The sequence below is a fragment of the Poromitra crassiceps genome (genome assembly GCF_964638095.1).
Source record: "Poromitra crassiceps genome assembly, chromosome: 1".
Classification (NCBI taxonomy): Eukaryota; Metazoa; Chordata; class Actinopteri; order Beryciformes; family Melamphaidae; genus Poromitra; species Poromitra crassiceps.
In genome coordinates, this window is record NC_139623.1 from 122,242,950 (window position 1) to 122,270,528 (window position 27,579).

A 27,579-nucleotide genomic window follows, 5' to 3' on the forward strand; every position below is an offset into this window, starting at 1 on the left:
AATCTATGATGTGATGTGTTATCTTTAGGCTGTTGATGTTCCCTTTTGTAGACATGTTTGTGCTTTTGTGGCTTTTATGTAATTTGTGTAGACATGTTTGTGTTTTTATGTAATTGGGTCAGATGACCAATGACACATTTCCTGCCTTGGCTGGAGAAGAAAGTTGTTTATATTCTATTCTATTTAGTTAGTCAGACGAGCGTTAGTCGAGTGCAAACTCATGTGCTGTCAAGTGTGAACATACAGACGCATACGTGTGACGTCATTCCAAGTGTGCCTGTGTCAACCAATAGATCTCACAACATCTCCCTCTTTTTAAAACAAAGAAAACTGTAAGGTACAACTTAAAATCTATAAACACTCCTACCATCTAGGCTATAAGAAACACTCTCCTAGATAACACTTTAGTCTTGTCTTTTGTTTTTATTAAAGTTTTTTTTTTAAATTATAACCTGAACACAGTCCCAATTCGAACACTAGGACATCGGGGTGGCCTGCCTTTTTGTCCACAGCAACATGGGGATTATTCTGCCCCTTGAACAGTTGCTGTTCCTATAGAATAACGGTCAAAAGTGTCTTTCAGTCCACATTTTCTGATTATGGACAGTTAATGTAATTTTCTATGGTGGGTTATGGTGGTACGAATTTGTTGTCCTGTCAGCTGTGCGGGGCTTGCCCCGGTTTTAGCAATTGGTGTTGCACGATAACCCATCAGGGCCAAGCAGGGGGCGGGCTGTTTGAGTATGTGCTTGGCTGTTTGGACAGGTCTCTCTGCGGCCCCATTAGCCTGTGGGTAATGCGTGATTTCTAACCCCACATAGGATAAGCAATAACCACGCCCTGTGGCGCCGGGATTGGCCAGGAGCAACACTGGAGGGCACGCAGCCCAGTGATTTCATGAACCAACTGAATAGCTCTTGAGAACGGACAGCGATTTCGAGAGCAGACATTGAAATTAATTATGGTCACCTACCTTCCTTAGCATAGTAATAATAATAAGCATAATAATTGTAATCTACACAATGTACACAATCTACAAAAACATGCAATAATATAAACGGTGTTGTGTTCACGTTCATAGCTCATATAATATAATGTATCATATCGTTAATTTCAAGCTCAATTCTTACCCAGAGAAAAGGTACAGCACTGAAAATGTAACAAGCAATAGTTTTTTAAACATCTTTATTTTAAAAGATGAAAAAACCCAGGTGCTTTAGTCCCAAGCTTCAATGCTCCTGGCCAATCCCGGCGCCACAGGGCGTGGTTATTGCTTATCCTATGTGGGGTTAGAAATCACGCGTGGGTAATGCAGGGCTTAAAATTCACTTCGCAGAGAAGTATGTTATTCAGATAGGGGGGATTTATAGATTTTGGGGGGATCTATAGACTTTGGGGGGGGGGGGGGTTTCAGCCGATACTATAACCGACAAATATCTGCTTCTCCTGTCTGATGATAAGCGATAATACAATTTTTGTATTTAAAAGGAAGTTCTTAACCTGTAGTTTATGCACACCTGAGTCTAAATTACTATGACTTTTTTCATTGTGTTTTATCTGCAGACTAAGCAGTCATCGGCTTTCAGTTCTATCAAAGCCTTTATTTTTTTTGTATTGAGTGACACTACACTTTAATAAAACAACATCACATTATATCAGAAATGTTCTTTGTTGGGGTTATGGTGGCGCAGTGGTAAGCGCTGTCGCCTCACAGCTCGAAGGTCCTGGGTTCGATTCCCACCTGGGACGCTGTGAGCACTGAGGGAATGCGTGCCCGTCCGCATGTCCTCGAGTGCCCACCGCCCGGGTGGGGTCGTCAAAAGGGCCTTTCTGTGTGGAGTTTGCATGTTCTCCCCGTGCCTCCCGGGGGGTTCCCCTTCACCAAAAACATGCAATATCCTGGTAGCTGAAGTGGTTCCTCCTCTGGTCGTTAAGGGCGCCTGTTCGGAGGGAGGGGAACTCGTTGGAATAGCGTGATCCTCCCACATGCTATGTCCTACTGGTGAAGCTTCCCCTGTCAGGTGAAAAGAAACGGCTGGCTAACTGCCCATGTCTCGGAGGAAGCATGGAGCCAGTTTTCGGCTCTCCCCAGATCGGCAGAGGGTGGAGCAGCAACCAGGATAAACAAATTAAAATTAGCACTAATGGGGGATAAAAATGGGATAAAAAATCGGGAAAAAAATATTAGGCTATTAAAAAAAAAAAAAAAATCTCTGTTTTGTGTTCACAGTTAGATTTGGTTACATCTGCCTTTCTTACTGTCATGTTACTGGCAAAGCTGTTAGAATTTTGCATTGGGGAGAGTTCTATTGAAGTGAATGGGAAGTCTGTCTAAACCATTATCTGTGTTGTTCCACTTTATTGAAAATATTTCCACCTAATTAAAAAAAGACATTATGTGATGTTGACTGATGTTTTTACATAAAATATTACACACATTTTCTTTAATCAGGTGGAAGCATTTTTCAATCAAAAGTGAAAGGACACAGATATTATGGTTTATAGAGGGACTGACTTACCCTGCAATTTAACATTAACTCCGGTTAGCCACCGTAACGTTAGCCGGCTGCTTATGGAGCCACCGACCAACACAAAACCTGGATGTTTCATTTTGGGTAAAACATCAGGGTTTTTTATATGGATTACGCCAGCTCTGGGAGTATGATGTTCTTTGAATGCGGGGATATTTGGTGCTTGCCGAGTGGGGAGGCTACCCGGGTACGCCTGAGGCAACGTTCTGGTTCAGCAAAACAGTCCGTTGCCAAATGTGTCCGACCAGTCATCCGTATTTTAGCAACGTTGGTTCCGCACCATCGGCTTAAAGGAGAATTTCGTTTTTTTACACCACGGTCCTTATTTCCAGCTTAAATTATGATGTTTTACTCACCCAAATAGCTTTGGTTTCATTCGGATGTCCACAGAAGATTTTGAGCTCGGAGTAGCATCCTCAAACAGGCTATAACGGGAGCAAACGGGGCAAGGAGCATGCGCTCTGTAAATAACACTTTTTCTGTCACGCTGCGGTCCATATCCTCATTATATGATACATAAATACACGTGAGGCTGTTTGTACGCCTCCGGGCTGTTCTGGTCTCCTCATACGGGGTCTGTGAACCGTGAGAGTTACAGCGTCCACATGAACACCACCAATCACCATTTATTCTCGGCCGTGCAGCGGCTTGTTCATCCCTGCTGTCCCTCTCTCTCCTCGTCCGCTCTTCAATTTCGGCCAACTCTTCAAGCATATACTCTGGCTCAAATCGATAGGGGCGGCCATCTTCAAGTTGTTGTGAACAAGACAATAGTCACGAGGGGAATGGCTCCTGTAAATTCAGAGCAGCCAGTGTGGAAACTCTCACGAGACTTGAACGGGACGAACGAGATTTAGATTCACAGACCCCGTATGAGGAGACCAGAACAGCCTGGAGGTACAAACCTGGTACAAACAGCCTCACGTGTATTTATGTATCATATGATGAGGATATGGACCGCGGCGTGACAGAAAAAGTGTTATTTACAGAGTGCATGCACCTTGCCCCGTTTGCTCCCGTTATAGCCTGTTTGAGGATGCTACTCCGAGCTCAAAATCTTCTGTGGACATCCGAATGAAACCAAAGCTATTTGGGTGAGTAAAAGATCATATTTTAAGCTGGAAATAAGGTCCGTGGTGTAAAAAACCTAAATTCTCCTTTAACATAATAGACATCGGCGCGCAAACAATTGCGCGGCTTGTCCCGCATTATAAATTACAAATCTGCAAGAATTGACAAAAATATGCGCGATTCTCGCAATCCTGCGCGGAATTTTAAGCCCTGTAATGAGGGCTGGAGGTTATGTGGGTGAAACCATAGTTCTGTTTAAAGTCCTGGAACTCGGCTGATGTAAACTGTGTAGCGTTGTCACTAACCAGTTCTAGTGGAATTCCCCATCTCACAAACATGTGCTTGAGTCGGCTTATAGACTGTTGGCTGGTTGTAGTGGGTAGGTGAACTATTTCATTGTCTCTTGAAAAGTAGTCCACTACTATGAGGTACTTCTTGCTCTCCAGCTCACACAGATCAGCTGCAATCCTTTGCCATGGACCGCTGGGCAGGAGAGTAGTTACGAGTGGTTCTCGCCTGGTTGGTTTATTCTCTGTGCAAAATTCACAGAACATCATCGCCTTTTTGATTTCAGCACCAACACTGGGCCACCAGACTGTTGTCTTCACTCTCTCTCGACACTTTGTTAGCCCCTGGTGCCCAAGACCATCCAACTCAGAGAGGTGAGCCCTGGCTGTGCAGGGAGGAAGACAGACATTCTCTGTGGCCACCCATTCCTTATGAAAGCGATTCCCTTCAAGAGGTCAGCGTCACTTTGTGTGGCTTTGCGGATGTCCTCAAGCTTGTGTGATGCGATCGGTTTGCTTGCCACCACGGCATCCACATATGCTTTGATGTGTTCATCTGTGTCCGACATGTCCTCCCCGCTCAGAGGGCGCCTCGAGAGCGTGCCGGCCACCACCAGCTGTTTCCGTGGACATGCTCGGCGATGACGTTGAACCTCATAAGGCGCATGAGTAGTCTTTGACACCTCACCGGTGCTTTGTCGATGTCATATGTGTTAATTAACGGTACCAAGGGTTTGTGGTCCGTCTGGAGATGAAAGCAGCCCATGCCCTGGACATAGCGGACAAAGAGCTCACAGTCCCACACCCCTGCCAATCACTCTTTTTCGATCTGGGAATATCTCTTTTCCGTGTCTGTTAGAGTGCACGAACAGAAGGCGATGGGCCGCAGTTCACCACCATGGTCCTGTAACAGTGCGGCGTCCAGGCCGTAGCTGCTGGCATCAGCACTGACCACGGTCTTCCGGCCTGCGTCGTAGTAGCTGAGTGCCGGCGCTGTCACGAGCATGGCTTTGACTTTGCAGAACACCTGCTCCTGAGGCTCATCCCAGACCCAGCTACTCTCCTTTTTGAGTAGGTGGGTGAGCAGGTGCAACATGGTGGACAGACCCGGTTTAAACTTGCCCAGATAGTCCCAACTCCTGGCAAAGTTCATCGACATTGGTGGGGCTTGGCATTCGGGACATAGCCTGCACCTTGGTCTTGTCTGGCTTCACGCCATCGGCACCGATGACGTGACCGAAATACTGTAATTTCCGATTTGCCAAATTGGCACTTGGCTCGATTGAGCTTTAGGATTGACACCTTGATAGTCCGTATGACCGCGTCCAGGCGGGGGTCATGCGGCGGTCGTGCTCCTCTTTGCATGATCCGTAGACTAGAATGTCGTCTATCACGGCAATGGTTCTTTCCAGGTCCTTGAGCATCAGCCTTTGGAAAATCTCGGGAGCTGATGTAATGTTGAATGGTAGCCGTCTGAAACAGAACCTGCCCATTGGGGTTATGAACGTGGTCAGTCTCTGGCAGCTGGGGTCCAATGGAATCTGCCAAAAGCCACTTGAAGCATCTAAGGTTGAGAAGACTTTGGCCCCGGCCAGTTTGGGAGTCATCGAACAAGGTGGGCAGGATGTACCTTTCCCGCTTCACTGCTTTATTTAGCCGTTTCAGATCGACACACACTCTGACCTCTTCCTTGTTCCGTTTTGCAGCTGGCACCATTGGTGCGCACCAGTCTGTGGGTTCTGTGACTTCCTCTATAATCCCCAGACTATACTCCGTTCAAGACAACTCGGACCACCGGAAGAAATTGGTTCCGACCTGTAAAAAGTTAATTGAACGGTCGTTCAGGCCGGAACTACAGCTTGGAAATTCGGATATCATCCAGAGCGTCGGTTTGTCCGAGTTGAGGTCACAGCCACATCAAAATGGCGACTTGTATCGTTAATGGTAATCACAGAATTTATATAAAGGCGTTTGTTAATGTTTTAACACACAATTTGATGTCTTAATGTGTTTGTGTCATCTGTGTTTCGCTCTGTGTGAAATTCAGCATTCAGCATGTTTGGTTAGCATTGTTAGCTAGTAGGTAGCTACAATGCTAACACGGGTTGCTATAGAGAGCTGCAGGAATGAGTCCGGAAAACATAGATGCTAACACTTCCGGTTCTTCACTGTTTTCACGTATGGGATTTTTGAATGGGTTTTTGGCGCGATGCTTCAAATAAGGTCTGTGGTTAACGCAACTTATTCAAATGCGAACCAGTGTTCAGCAGGATTCAGGATTCAAACCAAACGGTACAGATATATCTAGAAACAGGAGAGATCGCATAACATTTCACTCGGGCCAAAACATAAAAAAAACATGCGGGTTTGAAGAAAATATTTTTTCAATGTTGTTTTTAGTTTTGGTCTGAGTGAAATGTTCTATGGTCTCTCCCAATTATAGCGTTAGCCAGGGCCAGCTCGCCCTACAGGCGAAACAGTTTCCTGCCTGGGGCTAAGGCGCTCTGTAGCCCTCACAAAACAACAACAAACATAAACAAAAATCGCTGGTGTGCGCCCAGGCGCCCCCTCCTCTTATGCACAATCAGTGCCTGAAATTGGGCCAAATCGAGTCTCGCCTAGGGCTCCAATATGACTAGAGCTGAACGTTTGGTTTGAACCAGTAAAACTATTTTTATAAGCATTTTACGAAATGTCTATGGGAAAATATATGGCGGATGAAAATCTCTGGTACAGTGCTGAAGCAGGAAGTAGGTGTCTGCTCACATTACACGGAAAAATACGAAAATAGGGTCCAGGTTGAAAAATACCGAAATTCTTCTTTAAATTTGAGTAATAGAATATGTTACAATTGACATTTTACGGCATGTATTCAGTAATCTGTAGTGGGGTACGTTTTAAAAGTAACTCTCCCAACACTGGACACTACCCAGACGCCCCCACCTGATTGAATTTTAAGATTGTCGACTTTTCAAACGTTTGCTTCGAACCTGACTGGAAACCTGAAAACCTGACTGGAAACATAATGTACAGCAGACTGGAAATTAAAGCCTGACTGGAAACAATGTACAGCAGACAGGAAACATAACGTACAGCAGACAGGAAGTTCAAACCTGACTGGAAACATAACGTACAGCAGACAGGAAGTTCAAACCTGACTCGAAACATGCATACAGCAGACAGGAAGTAAAAACATTGCTGGAAACACACATACAGCAGACAGGAAGTGGATTTGATTGACAGCTGATTGATTCTTTCTTTCAGTCGTTTCTTTCGGAACGACTGAAGCACAGACTCAGCTGCGTGGATGTGATAATATGAGAGATAGGCCTACAGTGTCACAGTGGAAGAGAAGCTGCCCACGCACGCACGCACACACGCACACGCACACACACACACACACACACACACACACACATGCGTGCACACACACACACACACACACACACACACACACACACACGCACACACACCAAAATCCCGCTGCTGCAGTGTGTAGGAGTACTTCAGAGAGAAACCTGATTATGACTTTCACAGGCATGTGTGTGTGTGTGTGTGTACGCTTGCGCATGTGTATGATAGAGAGAGAGAGTGTGTGTGTGTGTGTGTGTGTGTATGTGTGTGTGAGAGAGAGAGTGTGTGTGTAGGAGGAGAGATGGATTTGATGCCTTCACCTAAGGACACTGTTGCATAGCAACACGCACATGCCCCCCCCCCCACACACACACACACACACACACACCCACATGCACACGCATACACTGTGTTGCGTAACACTCCACAGAATCTGTTGAGCATCACCCCCACCTGCCCACACATGATTGGCTGCTGGATTCAGCTGCAGCCCGCTGATTGGCTGGTTGGGTCCATGTGAGGTCACATCTGAATGCCGATAGATATTGTACATGGTTGGCTGTGTGTGTGTGTGTGTGGGGGGGGGGGGGGGTGGATCTGGCGAGCCCAATGCCCACATCAAATCCCCCTACCCACCCCTCGAACCCCCGACTCTCTACGACCTTGCTATCCCTAGCTACGCCCCCCTTTCCATAGCCCTGCCCCCTCCTATTGACCCGACCCGGATCGGATAGATACAGTTGGGTGTGGGGACGTTAGGGCCGTGGGGGAAAATCCAAATAGCGGCTTACATCATTAGTGTTGCACTACTGCCATCTTCTTGAGTTAGTTAGCTCCTACAATGTCCACAGTTGATCGTATTTTTTCCGATCACTCCCGTTGATGTAGGACTGACGATCGTTTGTCTAGCATTTCCAGGCATGGGGGGGGATTTCCCCCACGCTGACCACGCGTCTATTACGAGACATTGCCTAAATGTAGGCATATCTGCTCAAAAATGTAATGTGTTCTTCCTTGGCCTGTGCTACACCCTTCCACCAAGTTTCATGAACATTTCGGTAATCCTGCTAACAGACAGACGAACGGACAAATGGCACCGAAAACATAACCTCCTTGGCAGAGGTGATAAAATTCAGTTTTTTAAGCGGTGCTATAAGTGTCCGTCCTATAAGTTCTATAAGTCTGTCCGTGTGTAGCATGAGATGTCCGTACATTTGTAGCCTATAAGCCCCTCCCACCGGCTCCAGAAGCGGGTGTGCGTACGCGAGAAAGAGTGGTTCGGTGGTCGAGCTCGAGAGTGAATGGAGAGAGAGCGGTGATGTAAAGCTGCCGCAACGTCATTGTCACAGCTATGCCGCTGTGCGGCGTCGCCCGTAGCTCGTCCTCACCTGTCCCAGCAGCTGTTCTGCCCTTGGGGTCAGTACCTCCCCTGGCCCATGAAGTTTGCCTTTTCTCCTGATGACTCATCACTGATGACATCACATCACTGGTGACATCATCACAGATGACATCACATCGAAGATCCAGCTCCATCATTAGTGATGTCACTATTGACTATCACTGACCAGTCTTGTCACAATGCCTCCTTGTGTGTGTGTGTGTTTGTGTGTGTGTGTGTGTGTGTGTGTGTGTGTGTGTGCTTACTTTTGACATCACTTTTGACATAATCACTGATGACATCACTGATGACATCACGTCATTAGCTAATTAGCTTAATTAAAAAATCCGGCTCTGTCAGGTTACCCGCACTGGTGCCCTTTACACCCCCTGAAAGTTTCAGCCTGATCGCACTTGAAACGGCGCAGCTGGGGCCATGGCGGACACAGAATTTCTTGCCCCTTTGGGGCCAAGAAAGGGGCGGCGCTACGGAACTGAGGTGTCCGTTTGTAGCATGAGGGGATAGACTAATCAGGAGTAACCTATGCATATGGAGAGGCGGGCAGGGAAGAAGGGGCCGACCTGCACAACCTGCATCGCTTACTTCAACACCTGAGTGTGATTTTTTAAGCACATTCATTTGAATGCAATTAACCCTCCCAGCAATAGTTATATGCAAACTATCCCACCTCTCCAGGTCCAATTTAAGCTTGTAAATTAAAGGTGGCTGTTTGTGTAAAGATCTATACCGGGATATTCACACCTAAATACTGTACTTGAAATTGCTTCTTGACATCTTAAAGGGGAAGTACTTGGCACCTGAAGGGGTAGATTGTACAGGAAAACATTCCCTCTTTGAAAAGTTCAATTTATAACCTGAAAAATGTCCAAATCTGTTTAGCAATTGGCTGGAGGATGATAGATATCAGGTCAGAAATAAACGTGTAAAGAAAATGTGTTCTGAGCCACATCTGGAAATTCCTTGACTAAAACTGGCAGATTAAAAGTGTGATAGATCCCACTGGCGGGTTCCTCTAACAAATGTGAAGTATTGGGATTTCAAAGTTCTGTGAGTTTGAACAAAGCTGAGGTTTTAACAGTTGTTTTATCAAGTTTTTTGTCCACCTTCTGGTGAAGTGTTGAATCCGAAAGCATTTGGTATGGCTGATGCCAGTTTGCTCTACTTGCTTGTTTGCTCTACTTGCTTGTTCATCAGAGAGGTCTGATGATCACAGCGCTTCTCCCACACAGCATAGCCCCCCTCCCTCCGCTGAGAGCAGGCACTGTAGGTATTATTCATATAATTATGAATATATATTATGTATCTGGTGACTTCTAGCAACTTTTTGAGCAGCGAATAGCTACTGTCTTTGGAAAAAAGTACAAGTGCACAAAAAAGCTACTCAATTACAGTAATTTGAGTACTTAATTAATTAATTACATTCCACCTCTGCCAATCTGCAAATGAGACGACTTTACACAGTGAATACGCCTCGCCTGTGACATGTGTAAAGCTAGTCAGAATGACATAATTTGTCTGGTCATGACTTTCACAATAAAAGCCCCTGCAGGTCATAACTTTCACAATAAATGCTCATGCAGGTCAAAACTTTCACAGTAAAAGCCCCTGCAGGTCATAACCTTTACAATAAAACCCCTGCAGGTTATATCTTTCACAATAAAAGCCCCTGCAGGTCATAACTTTCACAATAAAAGCCCCTGCAATTCATAACTTTCACAATAAAAGGCCCTGCAACACAACCTAGATATTAATGCTAAATGTTTGATCTCAAACTAGTTTTTTTTATATGAATATATATTATGTATCTGGTGACTTCTAGCAACTTTTTGAGCAGCTAATAGCTACTGTCTTTGGAAAAAAGTACAAGTGCACAAAAAAGCTACTCAATTACAGTAATTTGAGTACCTACCTAATTAATTAATTACATCCCACCTCTGCCGATCTGCAAATGAGACGACTTTACACAGTGAATAGGCCTTGCCTGGGACATGTGTAAAGCTAGTCAGAATGACATCATTTGTCTGGTCATGACTTTCACAATAAAAGCCCCTGCAGGTCATAACTTTCACAATAAATGCTCATGCAGGTCAAAACTTTCACAGTAAAAGTCCCTGCAGGTCATAACTTTTACAATAAAACCCCTGCAGGTTATATCTTTCACAATAAAAGCCCCTGCAGGTCATAACTTTCACAATAAAAGCCACTGTAATTCATAACTTTCACAATAAAAGCCCCTGCAACACAACCTAGATATTAATGCTAAATGTTTGATCTCAAACTAGTTTTAAATTCCAAAAAGACCAAATGGATGTTATCCTCAAGATATCCGATTGTCAATAACAGTCTTTGTATTCTTACGCTCCAGGGTGAACAAATTTAATCTGTTCATTCCTATAAATACCTTGGCAATTGGCTGGACAATAAACGTTCTTTTCAGGCCCATGTGGAACACACACACACACACACACACACACACACACACACACACACACACACACAGCACACCTTACAAAGGAGCTGAGGAGACAAATGGGCTTTCTATCCACCTTATAGCGGCCATGATGCCTCTGGGTTTTTCTTCCGGTGTGATCCTCCCAGCCTTGTTGCTGACAGCTTGACACCCGTCTGGGCGAACGGAGCAAATCACTAATCAGGTCCAGCTTGGCAAAAATCTCGTCCATAAATATCCCTTTAAGAGCACAGTGCATCATGTGTGTAATCGCCTACTGTGGCTAATGTTAGCGGCTAGCTAGCTATGTTACATGGCAGTAAAACGCCACTGAAGGACCAAATTGATATAACTTTTAACCATTTCGAGTAACACTGTTTCCATACGGACCCCCAGCCTTGGTTAGTTGTTTATAACGTGACTATATTTATAAAGTTTATAACGTACTCCAGCAGGGGCGGACTGGGATCATAATTCAGGCCGGGCATTAGATACCAAGCAGGCCAGGCCGATAAGGGCCGACGCGTGTGAAAAAATTTGGGGCGTTTGAAGCTCAATTTGGGCCGTTTGAAGCCCAATTTGGGCCGTTTGAAGCCAGATTTGGGTCGTTTAAAGCCAGATTTGGGCCGTTTGAAGCCCAATTTGGGCCGTTTGAAGCCCAATTTGGGCCAAGTCCAATTTTACAATGAGATGCACCCACTTTAAACCTGAATAAAGTAATAAAACCACTAGTAAACCAGTAGGCGGCGCCTGGCCTGCTGTTCAGTGAGTGGCCTGGCCTGGCCTGCAAAAAAAAAAAAAAAAAAAAAATTGCCAGGCCACCGGGCATTTGCCCGACGTGCCCGATTATGCAGTCTGCCACTGTACTCCAGTTTCCGGTTTATAATTCGGGTACAGCCAAAGAGTATAACAAAGGAAATGGCAAGCTGCAACAATAAGTCATGTTAAACCGGACCTTGTACCCATAATTATTTGTACAGCGGGGCATTCAAAAATAAGGTGGATACAGGAATAACTTGCTTTTCATTCTACACCAGAAAATCCATTGTCGCTAATAATGTCTGTGTTTGATTACGGTGATGTTGTGTATATGGATGCCTCATCGACCATCTTGAAGACACTCGATGCGGTGTATCATATAGCACTCTGCGTTTTCTAATGGCTGATTTCTTTATCCTATATGAACTATTGTATATGAAAAGGTGGACTGGCCCTCCGTACCGGCTCGAAGAGAGCAACACTGTCTTTCATTTATTTACAAAGCTCTAACTGGCAAGCTTCCTTTGTCTGTCCTCACTTCTCAGTCTTAAAGTCACACATTTATTCTCATGTGAGGACCGAACAGGGAAAGACTGCTTTTTGCCCCTGACAAATGGGATAGGCTCCAGGACACCCTAAAATTGGAGCAATTGGTCTCGTTATAGTCGTTAGGAGTGCTCCTAGAGGGTACCTTGCACGGGGAGTGCTCGTGTTTTTGTCTTTATCTTGTCTGTGGAATTTTGTAACTCTTTATAAATGTTTTACTAACAGGGCACTCTTGCGAATGAGAGCTCACTCTCAAGGGCCACCCCTGTATAAAAAAGGTAAAATAAAACAAATAAAATGTGTCTGATGTGTTTCCTCTCTCTGTTAACACTGTGAGTGAAGGGGTTAAACTTTTACACAGAAATCTGGAGCTCTAATAATTTCAGCACACACACACACACACACACACACACACACACACACACACATACACACACACACACACACACACACACACACACACACGCACACACACAGTATGTAGGAGTGGAGGAGATGGTGGAAAATCTCTCTCTATCTCTCGTTCCGTCTCCGTGGTAATAATATCTCGTTATGAATTAGTCATTATGGTCTGGTTGCCGTTAGTAACGAGTTGCCAACGGTTCCATAATTCATCACCATCCATTTTTTATCAAATCTCATCGAAGCCCCGACCTCTGAGAGTGTGTGTGGTGTGTGTGTGTGTGTGTGTGTGTGTGTGTGTGTGTGTGTGTGTGTGTGTGTGTGTATGTGTGTGTGCGTGTGCGTGTGCGTGCATGTGTGCGTGCGTGTGTGTGTGTGTGCATGTGTGGTACTCACCTATATTTGGGTGTTTGAGTAGGCGACAGATGCGAGCTTCGCGGTCGAGCTTCTGATGATCTGACGACAGACAGAAACACACACAGCCTGATTATTAATAAATATGTTAATTATTGGTGATCAATAATGTGTCGATAAACATTAAGAAGGCTTATTTTGAGGAAGACAGTGGAGACTGCAGTGAATATGACTCATAATAAGTCTAAACCGGAGACAAATATTTGCTCTCAGTATAGAGTACAGTAGGGTTGATGTATTTTTGTATTCTTACCCAGAAGTCCCTGTACTTCTGGTTCCTTCGTTTCAAAGTGGGGTTTTATGGCTCATTTCCACCACATTTTACTGCCCTGCACAGCTCGTCACCAGTCGGCTCTACTCGTTTCGGCCCGATGGATGTTCTGCTTCGACCGCCGATCATCTGCCCCCGCCCACAGCTGGTCGTCATAGCGACCGCATATCTGTCCTCCGCCTAATAGCCGAAGTAGGCTATAACATAACGTTACAATTAAATCCATCCACAGAACTTTTAAACTGTTTATGAAATACTGGTGCCTCTAAATGACCTACAGTGTACATGGGCAAATGTGACAATCGGCCAGGAGATGCATGCGCTGCGCTGCGCGGGGACGGGAGAGGCGCTACAGACAGAGTGTGAAGCCTGTACCCCAGCGGCCTCTCACCAGGTAAGACCGCGGCTTCACCAAAGACCCGCCTGCGGCCTAGCGGAGCACTGCACTCAACTCATTCACTCAACTACAGGAGCTTCCTGAGCAGCGGACTTTTTTCACACTCAAAACAATTGAAACCACCGCCACGATTTTATTTCACCAGAGGCGAAGGCAGCAACACAAAAGACTGATGGAAATATACATAACAGAAGAGAAGGTAAGCCCACTAAACTGGTATGCAGCATTGCATTGACAGTCAGTAGATAGACAGAGTAAACACGATTCTGCCTGACCAATCAGTTGTCAACAATGTTTTCACGTCACCGTATGGTACCGGGTTCACAGAATAGAACCCCGATGAGGCAGGTATGAAAAGTAACACGACTCAACCCCAATACAACCCGGGCTGGGACAGTTTTTAGCGGTGGAATGAGATCATTTATCGAGTCGAGCGGAGCAGGACCGCGCTACTACTACCTGCAGTGGAAATGGGCCATTAGTATCGGGATTTTGGTTCAAGGTGAGACACCCCATGTGAATAGTTTTTTTTTAATAATAATGAAACTTCCCCAGGTGATTACTTACATTAAGATAATAGTTTCTTTGCACTACGTTTTCTGAAATAGTATGTTTAAATATGCAAATGATGCATTATCTACTAAAATATGTGCTAATTTGCATAAATTTGACAGAAATCTGGACATAGGAGAAATCCAGGTTAAGTTCTTGTTTCATTTTGTTGACATATAGCCAAAGGTTTTGAGGACCACGTTTTTGTATGTGATTTTCAGAAAACGCTTCAAACGTCACAAAAGTACCAGAGCCATACCCATATACCAGACCCATAAATCATCCTCACTTCCCACCTTCATAAGAAACTCATTACTGAAGTCATTATAACAGAGGCACATAGACACAGAGAGAGAGAGAGAGAGAGAGACAGAGAGAGAGCAATGCGAGCATTTTTTATATTAACTTATCTTTACTTGCTAGTTCAACAACAAAAGGAATTATTTTGTACTTTTTTGATGGATTGTGTTTGTTTACTAATATGACATCATCAGAACGGTGAAGCCATTTCTATAACTGACTTTGCGTGACTTCCGTCCTTCCACTCAATGATTGTGGGGCATGACATCATCAGTGGGTATACCATCATCAGTGGGTATGACATCATCGGTGGGTATGACATCATCAGTGGGTATGACATCATCAGTGGGTATGATACCATCAGTCGGAGGCTTTTGCATGCTCAGTTGATGGATTGTGCTTCTTTACTAATATAATCTGTTTGGGCTGCTTCTATAAGTGACAGATGGACAGTCCATGCCATAACGGACAGTCCCGCCATCACTGATGATGTCAATGACAAGGCTATAAGGCTATAAGTAGGACCGGTCGAACGGTTACCATCTATCACCAAGAACTCATTACCGACCAGATACTGTGAGGAGCGAGTCCAAGACTCGACAGCCAGCGCAGGCTGCTGCCGCAGCTTTCTGGTGGGGTGAGAGGGTCATGGAAACCAAAGTGTTGGGTACAGTCAAATGGTTCAACATGAAGAACAGATACGTTTCATCAATAGGAACGATACAAAAGAGGTCATTTTTCTACACCAGATGGCCATTAACAAAAAAGACAACCCAAAGAAATACCTCCGCAGTGTTGGAGATGGAGAAGCTGTAGTTTGATGTGGGTGAAGGGGAGAAGGCGGCAATCGTCACTGGGCCAGGATGCGTTCCAGTCCAGGGGGTCAAGTACTCCACTGATACGACCCACAGGGCGCGCTACCCCTGCAGGAGACCCAGCCCGGCGCGGAGACCGCACAGACTAGAGCCATGGCCAGGTTTTCAGGTGAAAAGAAGCCACTGGTAGAAAGCATGTGCTAGTCGACAGCTCTCCCCAGATAAGCAGAGGGGGTGGAACGACAAGGACAGCAGGGGGGATTGGCCAAAAACAAACAAAAAAACACGGACAGACCTTCTTCATCAATGATGAGTGTCTGAGTGAGTGAGGACATCGGTGATGATGACATCACTGATGACATCAATTACTGATGACCTCATCACTGATGATTAAAAAAATCATCACTGATCACATAGCTGATGTCATCATCACCCATGACATCAGCTCACTGATGACATCACAATCACTCGAGTGACATCACTGATGAGATCACATCGCAATTGCTCAAGTGATGATGTCTTGCCCAGTGTGGAAGGACGGACGGACACTCAAAAGCGGCTTTATTATTCTGATTACGTCAGGCAACGCTCTGCCCCTCATCCAGTACCCTCAGCTGTTCCCTGGTCTCAGGATGCCAGTCTTCAGCACCTACAATGCTTCCGTACTCAAACAACATGTGGAGGTCGGCCAACTCTCCATGGATGGTGCAGAGGATGGCCTGGATGTGTCTTGCAGTTTGGTGAGGGTGGCCAAGATCTCAGTGGTGTGCTCAACAATGAACATGGCCTAGTCTTTTAACACATTTGCTGGGACTCCGGCCCGGTAATGTGATGTGTGTGTAACGTTCGGCGGGGTGGTGCGATGCCGAATTGCACGAAATTCGGCACTGAACTCCGTCAGGTCGCCGTAAGCGCACTCCCCGAGGTTGAAGTCAATCCGACGAATGGTTCTCGAGATAAACCACTTTTTGTGTTGCCAGTAGGTCGCGCTATGTGCGCTAGGTGGCGCTATGTCGAATTGCAAAGAATTTGGCCTTGCAATCCGTCAGGTCCCCCCAGGGGCGCCGCCAGGGATTTTGGGCCCCATGACAGGACATAGCACGGGCCCCACTGATGCCGGCGTCCAAAGGGCCCCGGCCGAAAAATTGGGGCTGTTTGAAGCTGATTTAGAGGATAATATCGCATTTTAAATTATATTAGGATAACACTGTAGTGTTGTCATTATTCAGTCTTAACCATCAATATTTGCTCCTTTTCTCACTCATCTCTGTTGAATCATCATACTCTCTCTCTGCTCTGAATACACCAGAGGGAACAAAGAAATACTATCAACTAATGACTAGAAAGAATATTGATACACATGTGGAGTCCAACAGGAGAGTGTTTAGCATGAGACTGTTGTGATATCATTATTCAGTCTTAATATCATTATGTTCTCCTTTTCTCATTGGCTGTCATTTGTGGGCTACTTTTCCTTTCATATGATGGTCATTATGTGGACAAATAAATTGTGTTGATCCTTCTTATTTTTTTATTATTATTATTACTATTATTATTATTATTATTATTATTATTATTATTAGTATTACAAATAAATCCCCACAGACCCACTGCAATTGTGCCAACTACCATGTCATTCAACACAATGCTGCTGTGTGTGTCTCACCTCCTTCATCAGTTAGGAACGGCTTGCAAACAAGGTTCAAGGTTTCTTTATTAGTACCCGAGGGTAAAATAGTTATGCAGACGGGAAGTTCAGCTGTCCAGAAGATAAAAATAAAACATACGAAATCACAAGACATCAAACAAGCATCAATACAATAGAGCACATTAAAATACAGTAAGATCAAAGTAAGACCATGATAAAGTGCTTTGTGACAGGACACTAAAGTGCTGAAAGACTAAAGTGCTTCTGCACACGCTTGTGCGCGCACACTCGTGCACGCACACACACACACACACACACACATGTAGCTACTCATGAGACCCTCAGAGTGTCATGTATGTGCGGAGTAAGAATGAGAAATAAAACAAAGAAATCATCCTGTAACAGCTTTGTTTAGCAGTGCAATGGCAGCAGGTACAAAAGTGCTTTTGTAGCGTTTGGTCCTACAGCGAGGGACCGCAAACCGCCGGCCAGAGCGAAGGAGCTGGAATTCACTGTGTAAGGGATGGGAACAGTGTTGTAGAATAGAGCTGGCTTTACACTGCAGCTGTGAGCAGTAGATAACTGATAGGTTGAGTTGAGGCTCACCTATAAGCTTACTAGCCCACTTCACAATTTGGTTCAGAGCGTTTCTGTTTTTCAGTGACAGGTTACCAAACCATGACACAAGAGAGAAGGACAGGATCGATTCAACATAGGCCCGGTAAAAGAGGGTCAACATGGTTTTGTTCAACAATTGTTTGCATTGATTAAATGTTCGCTAGACAGGAGGGAAATGTAAACACTCTGTGAAGTAAGCATATTTCACTAAATAACAGGGTAATTTCCAGTAGTTAAGAAAAGTTGAATAAATGTTCAGATGGCGCCGGACAGACTAGACAGTTCTCTAGGTTAACATGGCAGAGTGATTCACGTAGCGTAGCCTATCTGCCTCGCCTCACACAGAGACAGGCAGACAGCAGCTGCAGCAGTCCAGCACTCACCTGCCTGCTGCCTTAGCCTTCCTATTCACCTTATTCACCACGCCTACTTTTTCTCTCTTCCGCGTTCAACGCAAACGTATTTGTTCTTCCGGTGCAGCGCTAGTTGCCTTCTGTGGCTAATATTAGCCGCTAGTTAGTTATGTTATATGGCAGTAAAATGCCACTGAATGACCAAATTGATATAACTTTTAACCATTTCGAGTAACACTGTTTCCATACGGATCACCAGCGTTAGTTTGTTGTTTATAACGTGGCTATATTCATAACGTTTCTATCTCGGATGCGTTATTTCGAATCGCACATAGGTTACGTAACCTATGTGCGTTTCAGGACGAAACAGCCTCGACTCCACTCACGTCATCTTTAGAGCACAATATTCCTGGAATGCAAGTTTAACTAAACAGTTACATGTCCTCTGCATTCTACATAAAATTAAGATATTACGGGTTGTTTTATTTTGTATGTTACATACGTATTGGCCAAGATATGTTAGTTTATGGGGGAGTAATTTTGCCACTTTAGGAGCGGAGTGTGCGCTGCCATTTTGCCTGCGGGGTTTTTGGCAAGTCAAAACGGAAATACTATTACGAAATGACGTAATGCGGAAGCGTCCATGTGTGGGCAAATAATAAGGTGAATAAAACTGCGTGAGGAACTGTTTCTTTTATCTCTCCTCTCTTTCTTCCCTATCCTTATTTTTTGGAAACCTTTTGGCATGTTGCTGGTTGCTGGTCTCTCCTCTCTGCTCTCTCCTCCCATCTGATTGATCAGCGCGCAACTCTGCCCTGCTGCCTGGATGGGAGACATGCCTATTTCTCAGCTGGGTGAAACCATTTCTTGAAAATCGAAGGGGGGTGTGTGTGCAAGGTGATTTGTTTTTTTTGCCAAAAAGAAGCAATTCGTTTTACTAGTACATTGAATAAAATAGTATATTCATTACAATAGGTTAATAATTTAATACTGCAAAAAATTCCCTAGTGTCCAAGCTTTTAGGGCCCCTGTCAGCTTCACTATGGCGCCCCTGGGTCCCCCTAAGCGCATTCCTCAAGTTAGAGGTCGATCGGACGAACAGTTCTCAAGATGAACCACTTTTTGTATTTGCCAGTAGGTGGTGCTATGCTGAATAGCAGGAAATTCTGTACTGAACTCCGCCAGGTCCCCCCTAAGCGCACTCCGCCAGGTCCCCCCCTAAGCGCACTCCCCAAGTTTGAAGTCGATCCGACGAATGGTTATCGAGATAAACAGTTTTTTGTGTTTGCCAGTAGGTGGCACTATGCCGAATTGCACACCATCGGCACTGCACTCCATCAGGTCCCACGAAGCGCACTCCCCAAGTTTAAAGTTGATCAGACAGACGGTTCTCGAGATAAACCTCTTTTTGTGTTTGCCAGTAGGTGCCGCTATGCCGAGCCTGTGTGTGGAGGGGGCTCGGGGGGGTCTGTGTGTGAGGGGGTGGCGTGGTATCGGTCGGCCGGAAATCTGCGGGAAATCTGCGGGAGTTCTGCGCGCGCAGATTCTGTGTGAGCCTAGTGATGTCACTTGAGCAATTGTGATGTCATCAGTGAAGATGTCAGTTTTGACATTGTGACATCATCGCCGCACAATTGCTCAGGTAGCATGCTTAGCCCAAGTGACATCACTGATGATGTCATAAAGGCAATGCAATGGTCAGCTCCTCTTCCATCAGACTGGTCTATGGCACTTGAGGGAAATAAAGCAGATCTCACTCTACTACTTTCAAACCATCTAAGTGAACACAGCCCAAAAGATGTAACAGTGGTTGTAGTATCAGGGAGGGTTGCCGAAGCGACCACTGTCAAGTCATGGCATCCAAGGCCCTTAGACCACAAGGAAGCTGATACCACATGTGGCACAGTGGCACTGCATCCATGCTCATAATGGAAACAATAGTCCTGTGTGATACAGAAAGGCTCCAAAGTATTTTCCAGTACATGAAATTTGCATGTTATCTACTTGTGTGAATCGCATGCCGTCACTGGCTGTGATAGTGTCTCACTGTAAGAAAACAGCCTGGCAGGTGTTCCAGCAACATCACACTTTTAGCCTTGGCAAGGGCACTCTCACAGAAGACAGCAAAATCAACAGAAAAATCAACAGTGTGTGTGCCCGAGGTTGATACATGCAACGAAGCAAGAGTCAAGTTGTTTTGGTAGAGGTCATGACTCGTGCACAAGAGACGCCACCAACCTCAGATGCAGTAGAGTTTCACATCCTGTTCACACCATCAAGCAATTTTCTGGAACCAAGCTTACTTGCCACAATCTTCCTCCAGTGATCGACATGGGATGGATGCACTTGGATGGTCACCATGTTCACATTACAGGCAAATCCGATTTGCTGCTAAAGTCGTTAATCATCATTATCTTGATTGGTTTCACAAATCTGATTTGGGCAAGTGTTCAAGTCGGATTTGTGTGTCCAGATACAATGAGCCAATGAGCCAACATACAATGTTTCTGGTTTGCATGTCTGTTCTCTGCTCTTCAAGTCCCCGACCCCCGACGTATGATCGGCCAGACGTATGATCAGCCAGATCATACGTCACCACGGTCTCAACTTCCACTGCTACGCTGATGATACTCAGCTCTATCTCAGCACCTCCCCATCCACTCAGCTCCCCCCACAGTCTCTGGTCAACTGCCTCCACGCCATAAAAACCTGGATGACAACCAACCTACTCAAACTCAACAGCAGTAAAACTGAGCTCATGGTTGTGGCCCCCAACCCACTGCTCCGGAAGGTTGATCTCCTCCTCCACGTCGAGGGCTGTTCCATCAAACCATCTCCTGAAGTCCGCAACCTGGGCGTCATCATTGACTCCACCCTTTCCTTCCAGTTCCACATCAAATCCATCACCAAGTCCGCCTTCTACCACCACAAAAACATTTCCCGTCTCCGTCCCTCACTCTCAGACTCCGTGGCAGAAACCCTCATCCATGTATTCATCACCTCCTGGCTTGACTACTGTAATGGAGTCCTGTCCGGGGTTCCAAGCAAAGCCCTGGACAGGCTCCAGTACATGCAGAACTCAGCTTCCAGGGTTCTCACTCACACCAAGCCCTGGCAGCACATCACCCCCACCCTCATCCACCTCCACTGGCTCCCGGTCAAGTTCCGCATCCTGTACAAACTCCTCCTGCTCACTTATAAATCCCTTCACGCACTTGCCCCCCAATACCTGTCCGACCTCCTTCACCAACACACTCCATCCCGAAACTGCAGCTGAACTGAATATTCACATGGAATGCATCAAGGCATACCACTGCAGGAAATGTGGCAACACCTGATGGAACACTGATGATGACTGGGAATAAAGTTCATGACATCTACAGTACCTCTACACACCAAGATGGACATAGCGATTTGACAGCAGATACTGTATGTTAAAAAGTATTTAGATAAATACAACGAACCATTTCGGCAATAAATATTTCAAGGAGTTTCTTCACCTTTTATTTAAAAACTGAATGTGTCATTGTATTCCCCATATATGAAAACCTACAAAAGGGGTTACCCATTGGAGCACAAATCATGTTAATGGATGACATACAAGGTTTGTAGGGGTACTGAACTCAACTCTGCTGTATTTGGTTGATGAATTATTCATCAAGCAATTTCTTCATATTTTATTTTAAATCAGAATGGCATTGGATTCCCCATATAGGAAAACCTACATTTGATTCAAGTTTCTACCTTGTTTAGTTGTTTTTTTCTTTTTGAATATTTTTTACAGATTTTTTTATCCCATTTTTATCCCCCATTAGTGATCATTTTAATGTATTTATCCTGGTTGCTGCTCCACCCTCTGCCGATCTGGGGAGAGCCGAAACTGGCTCCATGCTTCCTCCGAGACATGGGCAGTTAGCCAGCCGCTTCTTTTCACCTGACAGGGGAAGCTTCACCGGTAGGACATAGCACGTGGGAGGATCACGCTATTCCAACGAGTTCCCCTCCCTCCGAACAGGCGCCCCTAACGACCAGAGGAGGCACCACTTCAGCTATCAGGATACTGCATGTTTTGGTGTGGGGTTCCTATGAAACCCCCAGGGGGCACGGGGAGAACATGCAAACTCCACACAGAAAGGCCCTTTTTGACGACCCCACCCGGGCGGTGGGCACTCGAGGACATGCGGACGGGCACACACTCCTTCAGCGCTCACAGCGTCCCAAGTGGGAATCGAACCCAGGACCTTCTAGCTGTGAGGCGACAGTGCTTACCACTGCGCCACCGTGCCCCTCTAAAATAACTAAAACATATATTTTTAGTTCAAAAGACATGTACATACAGTAAATACATTTCAGCCCGGTGGTGGTGGCCATCTTGGATTTGAGGCATTATCATCCATTTTTGAGCTGGGCATACAGTAGATTTGATGTCAGCACCCTTCAATAGCGCTAAGAAAAACATGTATGTGATAACTTAACACAGTTTGCCTTCAGCACTTTAAATAAGAACATTTTCATAAAGTCTGCCTAGTCTATATATAGTCCACGATAAAATACCCACAAGAGCAATTTCTAGTGGAGAGAGAATGTACCCTACATTTTCTCCCATATGCCACAATGCAATGTGGTCGTGTTTACCAAAGGAGAAGACTGAGGTAGTCTGAAACTTGTTTGATCATTCCCCAAATAGTTCACTATATGATAAACACCACCTTGGGAGTAGTGAGTGAGTGAATGAGTGTACCATTCCGAACACATCACTGGGACCTTCCTGGATAAAAAAAATAAAATCGGTACTCCGCAAACAATGGAGCGTTTGCAATGGTGTTGTTTGCCCCCAACACTTTTTTTTATAGGAATAAATATATAAGACTGCATCATTTATTATTAGTATTATTAGCATTATTAGTATTATTAGTATTATTAGTATTATTATTATATAATTAATAATTGTTCTTATTATTATTATTATTATTATTATTATTATTATTATTATTATCTATGAGTTTATATAATATTACTTTTAATATGATATTTCCTTCCCATCAGACCAATAAGACAGAATGAGATGGAGAGAGATGTAGACAGGGACACACACACACACACACACACACACACTGCTTTGTCAACTTTGGGCGGTGTTGCTAAGCAACCAAAAGAAGTCTAAAAACCAGAATAGTTATCTGAAGAAGAAAAAATCTGCAGAAATGGACACACACACAGACACACACACACACACACACACACACACACACACACACACACAATGCTACTTGAATTTATATGCATAACAAAGTTCTTTACAAAAACATTTAACGTACATTCCAAGATTTTGTGGCCGACATTCTTTCAGAGGCTGTACGGGCTCATTTTTAAAGTGAAGACTGAAAGGAGAGTGAAGATACCGGTATCATATGAAACTAGAAGACATAAGGCTTTTTAGGAAGGTGGCTAAATAACGCTCCAAATTTAGGGTACATTTTAGCAAGGGAAAAACTGGCATGGCCATTTTCAAAGGAGTCCCTTGACCTCACTCTCACCTCTTGACCTCTCACCTCAAGATATCTCAATGAGAATGAGTTATATGGGTCTCCCCTTTACAGACGTGCCCACTTTACGCTAATCCCATGCCGTTTTCATAGACATCTCGGTGTTGGTGTGGATTTATTTATCAATGCATTCATTTGTGACTTTATTTGATGGAACTGATGTTTATTGTATAAGTGTTGTTAATAAGTTATTATAAAATCAAACAATCTGTTTGGTTCACATCTGTGGTATATTTAGCATATATACCAGGTGTTTTCAAAGTGTTGCAGAGTGAGCCTACCCTGAGAGAACAGACCTTGATCGCCCTGAGCTCTCTCGCCGTACGACCTCTGATGGACTACCCCCATTGACTATGAATGGAGTGCGGGGGGGGGCCAATGCGAGTGCCTGATCCTGTGTGAATCCGGCCTTAGATATGTGGATATGCCTCGGATCCAGTATCACATGGTTTTCAGCAATCGTGAAAAAATACTGTTCAAATAAAAAATATACCTGCTAACTTATTAAAAGCCTAAATATATAATGAGACAAATAACAATGCTATAATAATCCACTAATGGTGTATGGGGCAGGTTTGGGAGTGCCTGACCTCAGTGAGGTCCTCACCTCTGGCAGAGAGCTTCTTGGTGTTGATGATCTTGGCGGCGTACTCCTGACCTGATAGCACCTTGACGCAGCGACGCACGATGGAGAACGCTCCCCTGGAAACAGCAGGCAGGGGGACCAAACACAGCAGGGGGGGAGCGAGCAAGCGTTAGGAGTAGAGTAGCACAGGAATAAGGTCTGTGGTTAACAAAAGTTTATGAAACAGTAAAGTTTATGTTCAGCAAGATCATCTTCACAAATGAGAGGAGCTTCCTATGTGTCCTACCTGAAGGAGACAAGACGCTTCCTATGTGTCCTACCTGAAGGAGACAAGAATCTTCCTATGTGTCCTACCTGAAGGAGACAAGAAGCTTCCTATGTGTCCTACCTGAAGGAGACAAGAAGCTTCTTATGTGTCCTACCTGAAGGAGACAAGAAGCTTCCTATGTGTCCTACATGAAGGAGACAAGGAGCTTCCTATGTGTCCTACCTGAAGGGGACAAGACGCTTCCTATGTGTCCTACCTGAAGGAGACAAGTAGGATTATGTATCCTACCTGAAGGAGACAAGACGTTTCCTATGTGTCCTACCTGAAGGAGACAAGCAGCTTCCTATGTGTTTTACCTGAAGGAGGCAAGAAGTTTCCTATGTGTCCTACCTGAAGGAGACAAGAAGCTTCCTATGTGTCCTACCTGAAGGAGACAAGAAGCTTCTTATGTGTCCTACCTGAAGGACACAAGAAGCTTCCTATGTGTCCTACATGAAGGAGACAAGGAGCTTCCTATGTGTCCTACCTGAAGGGGACAAGACGCTTCCTATGTGTCCTACCTGAAGGAGACAAGTAGGATTATGTATCCTACCTGAAGGAGACAAGACGTTTCCTATGTGTCCTACCTGAAGGAGACAAGCAGCTTCCTATGTGTTTTACCTGAAGGAGGCAAGAAGTTTCCTATGTGTCTTACATGAAGGAGACACAAAGCTTGTGTCCTACCTGAAGGAGAAACTAAGCTTATATGTCCTACCTGAAGGAGACAAGAAGCTTCCTATGTGTCCTAGTTGAAGGAGACAATAAGCTTCCTATGTGTCCTACCTGAAGGAGACAGGAAGCTCCCTATGTGTCTTACCTGAAGGAGACAAGATGTTTCCTATATGTCCTATCTGAAGGAGACAATGAGCTTCCTATGTGTCCTACCTGAAGAAGTAGGAAGTAGCTGATAGTATTTAAGGGTCAATCACTTCCTGGTACTTTGTATACTGAGGAAGACAATTACTGTCGAAACATTTGTACCTTGCCATCTGCTTTATTAAATCAACAAAAAGGACATTTTGAGAGTGCTGGCCTTTCTTCTCCTTTAAAGATCTTTTTGAGCCGTGCACCCACCAACTGTTTTATCTGTGAGTGTGCTTGCTTTTCCCCCTTTTTCATTGTCCTACCTGAAGGAGACAATAAGCTTCCTATGTTTCCTACCTGAAGGAGACAAGGAGCTTCCTATGTGTCCTACCTGAAGGAGACAATACGCTTCCTATGTGTCCTACCTGAAGGAGACAAGTAGGATTATGTATCCTACCTGAAGGAGACAAGACGTTTCCTATGTGTCCTACCTAAAGGAAACAAGAAGCTTCCTATGTGTCCTACTTGAAGGAGACAAGAAGCTTCCTATGTGTCCTACTTGAAGGAGACAAGAAGCGTCCTATGTGTCCTACCTGAAGGAGACAAGGAGCTTCCTATGTGTCCTACCTGAAGGAGACAAGAAGCTTCCTATGTGTCCTACCTGAAGGAGACAATAAGCTTCCTATGTGTCCTACTTGAAGGAGACAAGAAGCTTCCTATGTGTCCTACCTGCAGGAGAAAAGAAGCTTCCTATGTGTCCTACCTGAAGGAGACAACAAGCTTCATATGTGTCCTACCTGAAGGAGACAAGAAGCTTCCTATGTGTCCTACTTGAAGGAGACAAGAAGCTTCCTATGTGTCCTACTTGAAGGAGACAAGAAGCTTCCTATGTGTCCTACCTGCAGGAGAAAATAAGCTTCCTATGTGTCCTACCTGAAGGAGACAACAAGCTTCCTATGTCTACTACCTGAAGGAGACAAGAAGCTTCCTATGTGTCCTACTTGAAGGAGACAAGAAGCTTCCTATGTGTCCTACTTGAAGGAGACAAGAAGCTTCCTATGTGTTCTACCTGCAGGAGACAAGAAGCGTATGTGTCCTACCTGAAGGAGACAAGAAGCTTCCTATGTGTCCTACCTGAAGGAGACAAGAAGCTTCCTATGTCTACTACCTGAAGGAGACAAGGAGCATAGGTGTCCTACCTGAAGGAGACAAGAAGCTTCCTATGTGTCCTACTTGAAGGAGACAAGAAGCTTCCTATGTGTTCTACCTGCAGGAGACAAGAAGCGTATGTGTCCTACCTGAAGGAGACAAGAAGCTTCCTATGTGTCCTACCTGAAGGAGACAAGAAGCTTCCTATGTCTACTACCTGAAGGAGACAAGGAGCATAGGTGTCCTACCTGAAGGAGACAAGAAGCTTCCTATGTGTCCTACTTGAAGGAGACAAGAAGCTTCCTATGTGTTCTACCTGCAGGAGACAAGAAGCGTATGTGTCCTACCTGCAGGAGACAAGAAGCGTATGTGTCCTACCTGAAGGAGACAAGGAGCATAGGTGTCCTACCTGAAGGACAATTTATACTTCCTACCTAGGAATGTTTCCTTATTAGGGCTGGCGAACTGACATCAGAAACATTCGGTTTTAGGTGTCTCTCTCTCTCTCCCCTCTCTCTAACTCTCTCTCTCTCTCTCTCATCTCTCTTATGTCTCTCTTATGAAAGCTGTATTTTGCCACCCACCCATACATTATGTAAGGGATTCTTGGCGGTGTGTGTGTGTGTGTGTGTGTGTGTGTGTGTGTGTGTGTGTGTGCGTGTGCGTGTGTGTGCGTGTGTGTGCTTGTGTGTGTTTGCGCGCGTGCGTGTTTGTGTGTGTGTGTAGGCGGTGAGTGGGTTGGGGTCAGAAAGGTGTAATATCCATCCCTCTCTATGATGACGATCGGAAGGTTGTTGGTTTGGGTATCAGGTAATAAAAATAGTTCTACTAATGATAACAATGGAAATTCATGATAACATGAATTATAATAATACACTTTATTGAAACAAAATATAATAAATAAATACATAAATAAATAATGACAGCAAATAATAATAATAAATAATAATAATACGTACTTGCCCAGCTCTTCGTACAGCTGAAACTCTTCGGTGAAACGAGTGCAGATGACCGTTGCCAT

The 27,579-nt window shown here is 44.8% G+C and overlaps 1 protein-coding gene across 1 annotated transcript in view; it reads right to left on the reverse strand.

The window, feature by feature from the left end:
- The window catches only part of camk2a (calcium/calmodulin-dependent protein kinase II alpha), a gene marked incomplete at its 5' end in the record, with an annotated part of 65,474 nt that extends 37,895 nt beyond the window's left edge, over positions 1 to 27,579 (reverse strand). The window contains 3 exons of the mRNA XM_083646698.1: positions 13,195 to 13,254; positions 24,320 to 24,414; positions 27,518 to 27,579. Coding sequence (XP_083502824.1) covers positions 13,195 to 13,254; positions 24,320 to 24,414; positions 27,518 to 27,579 — 217 coding nt within the window. The remainder of the gene's footprint in view (positions 1 to 13,194; positions 13,255 to 24,319; positions 24,415 to 27,517) is intronic.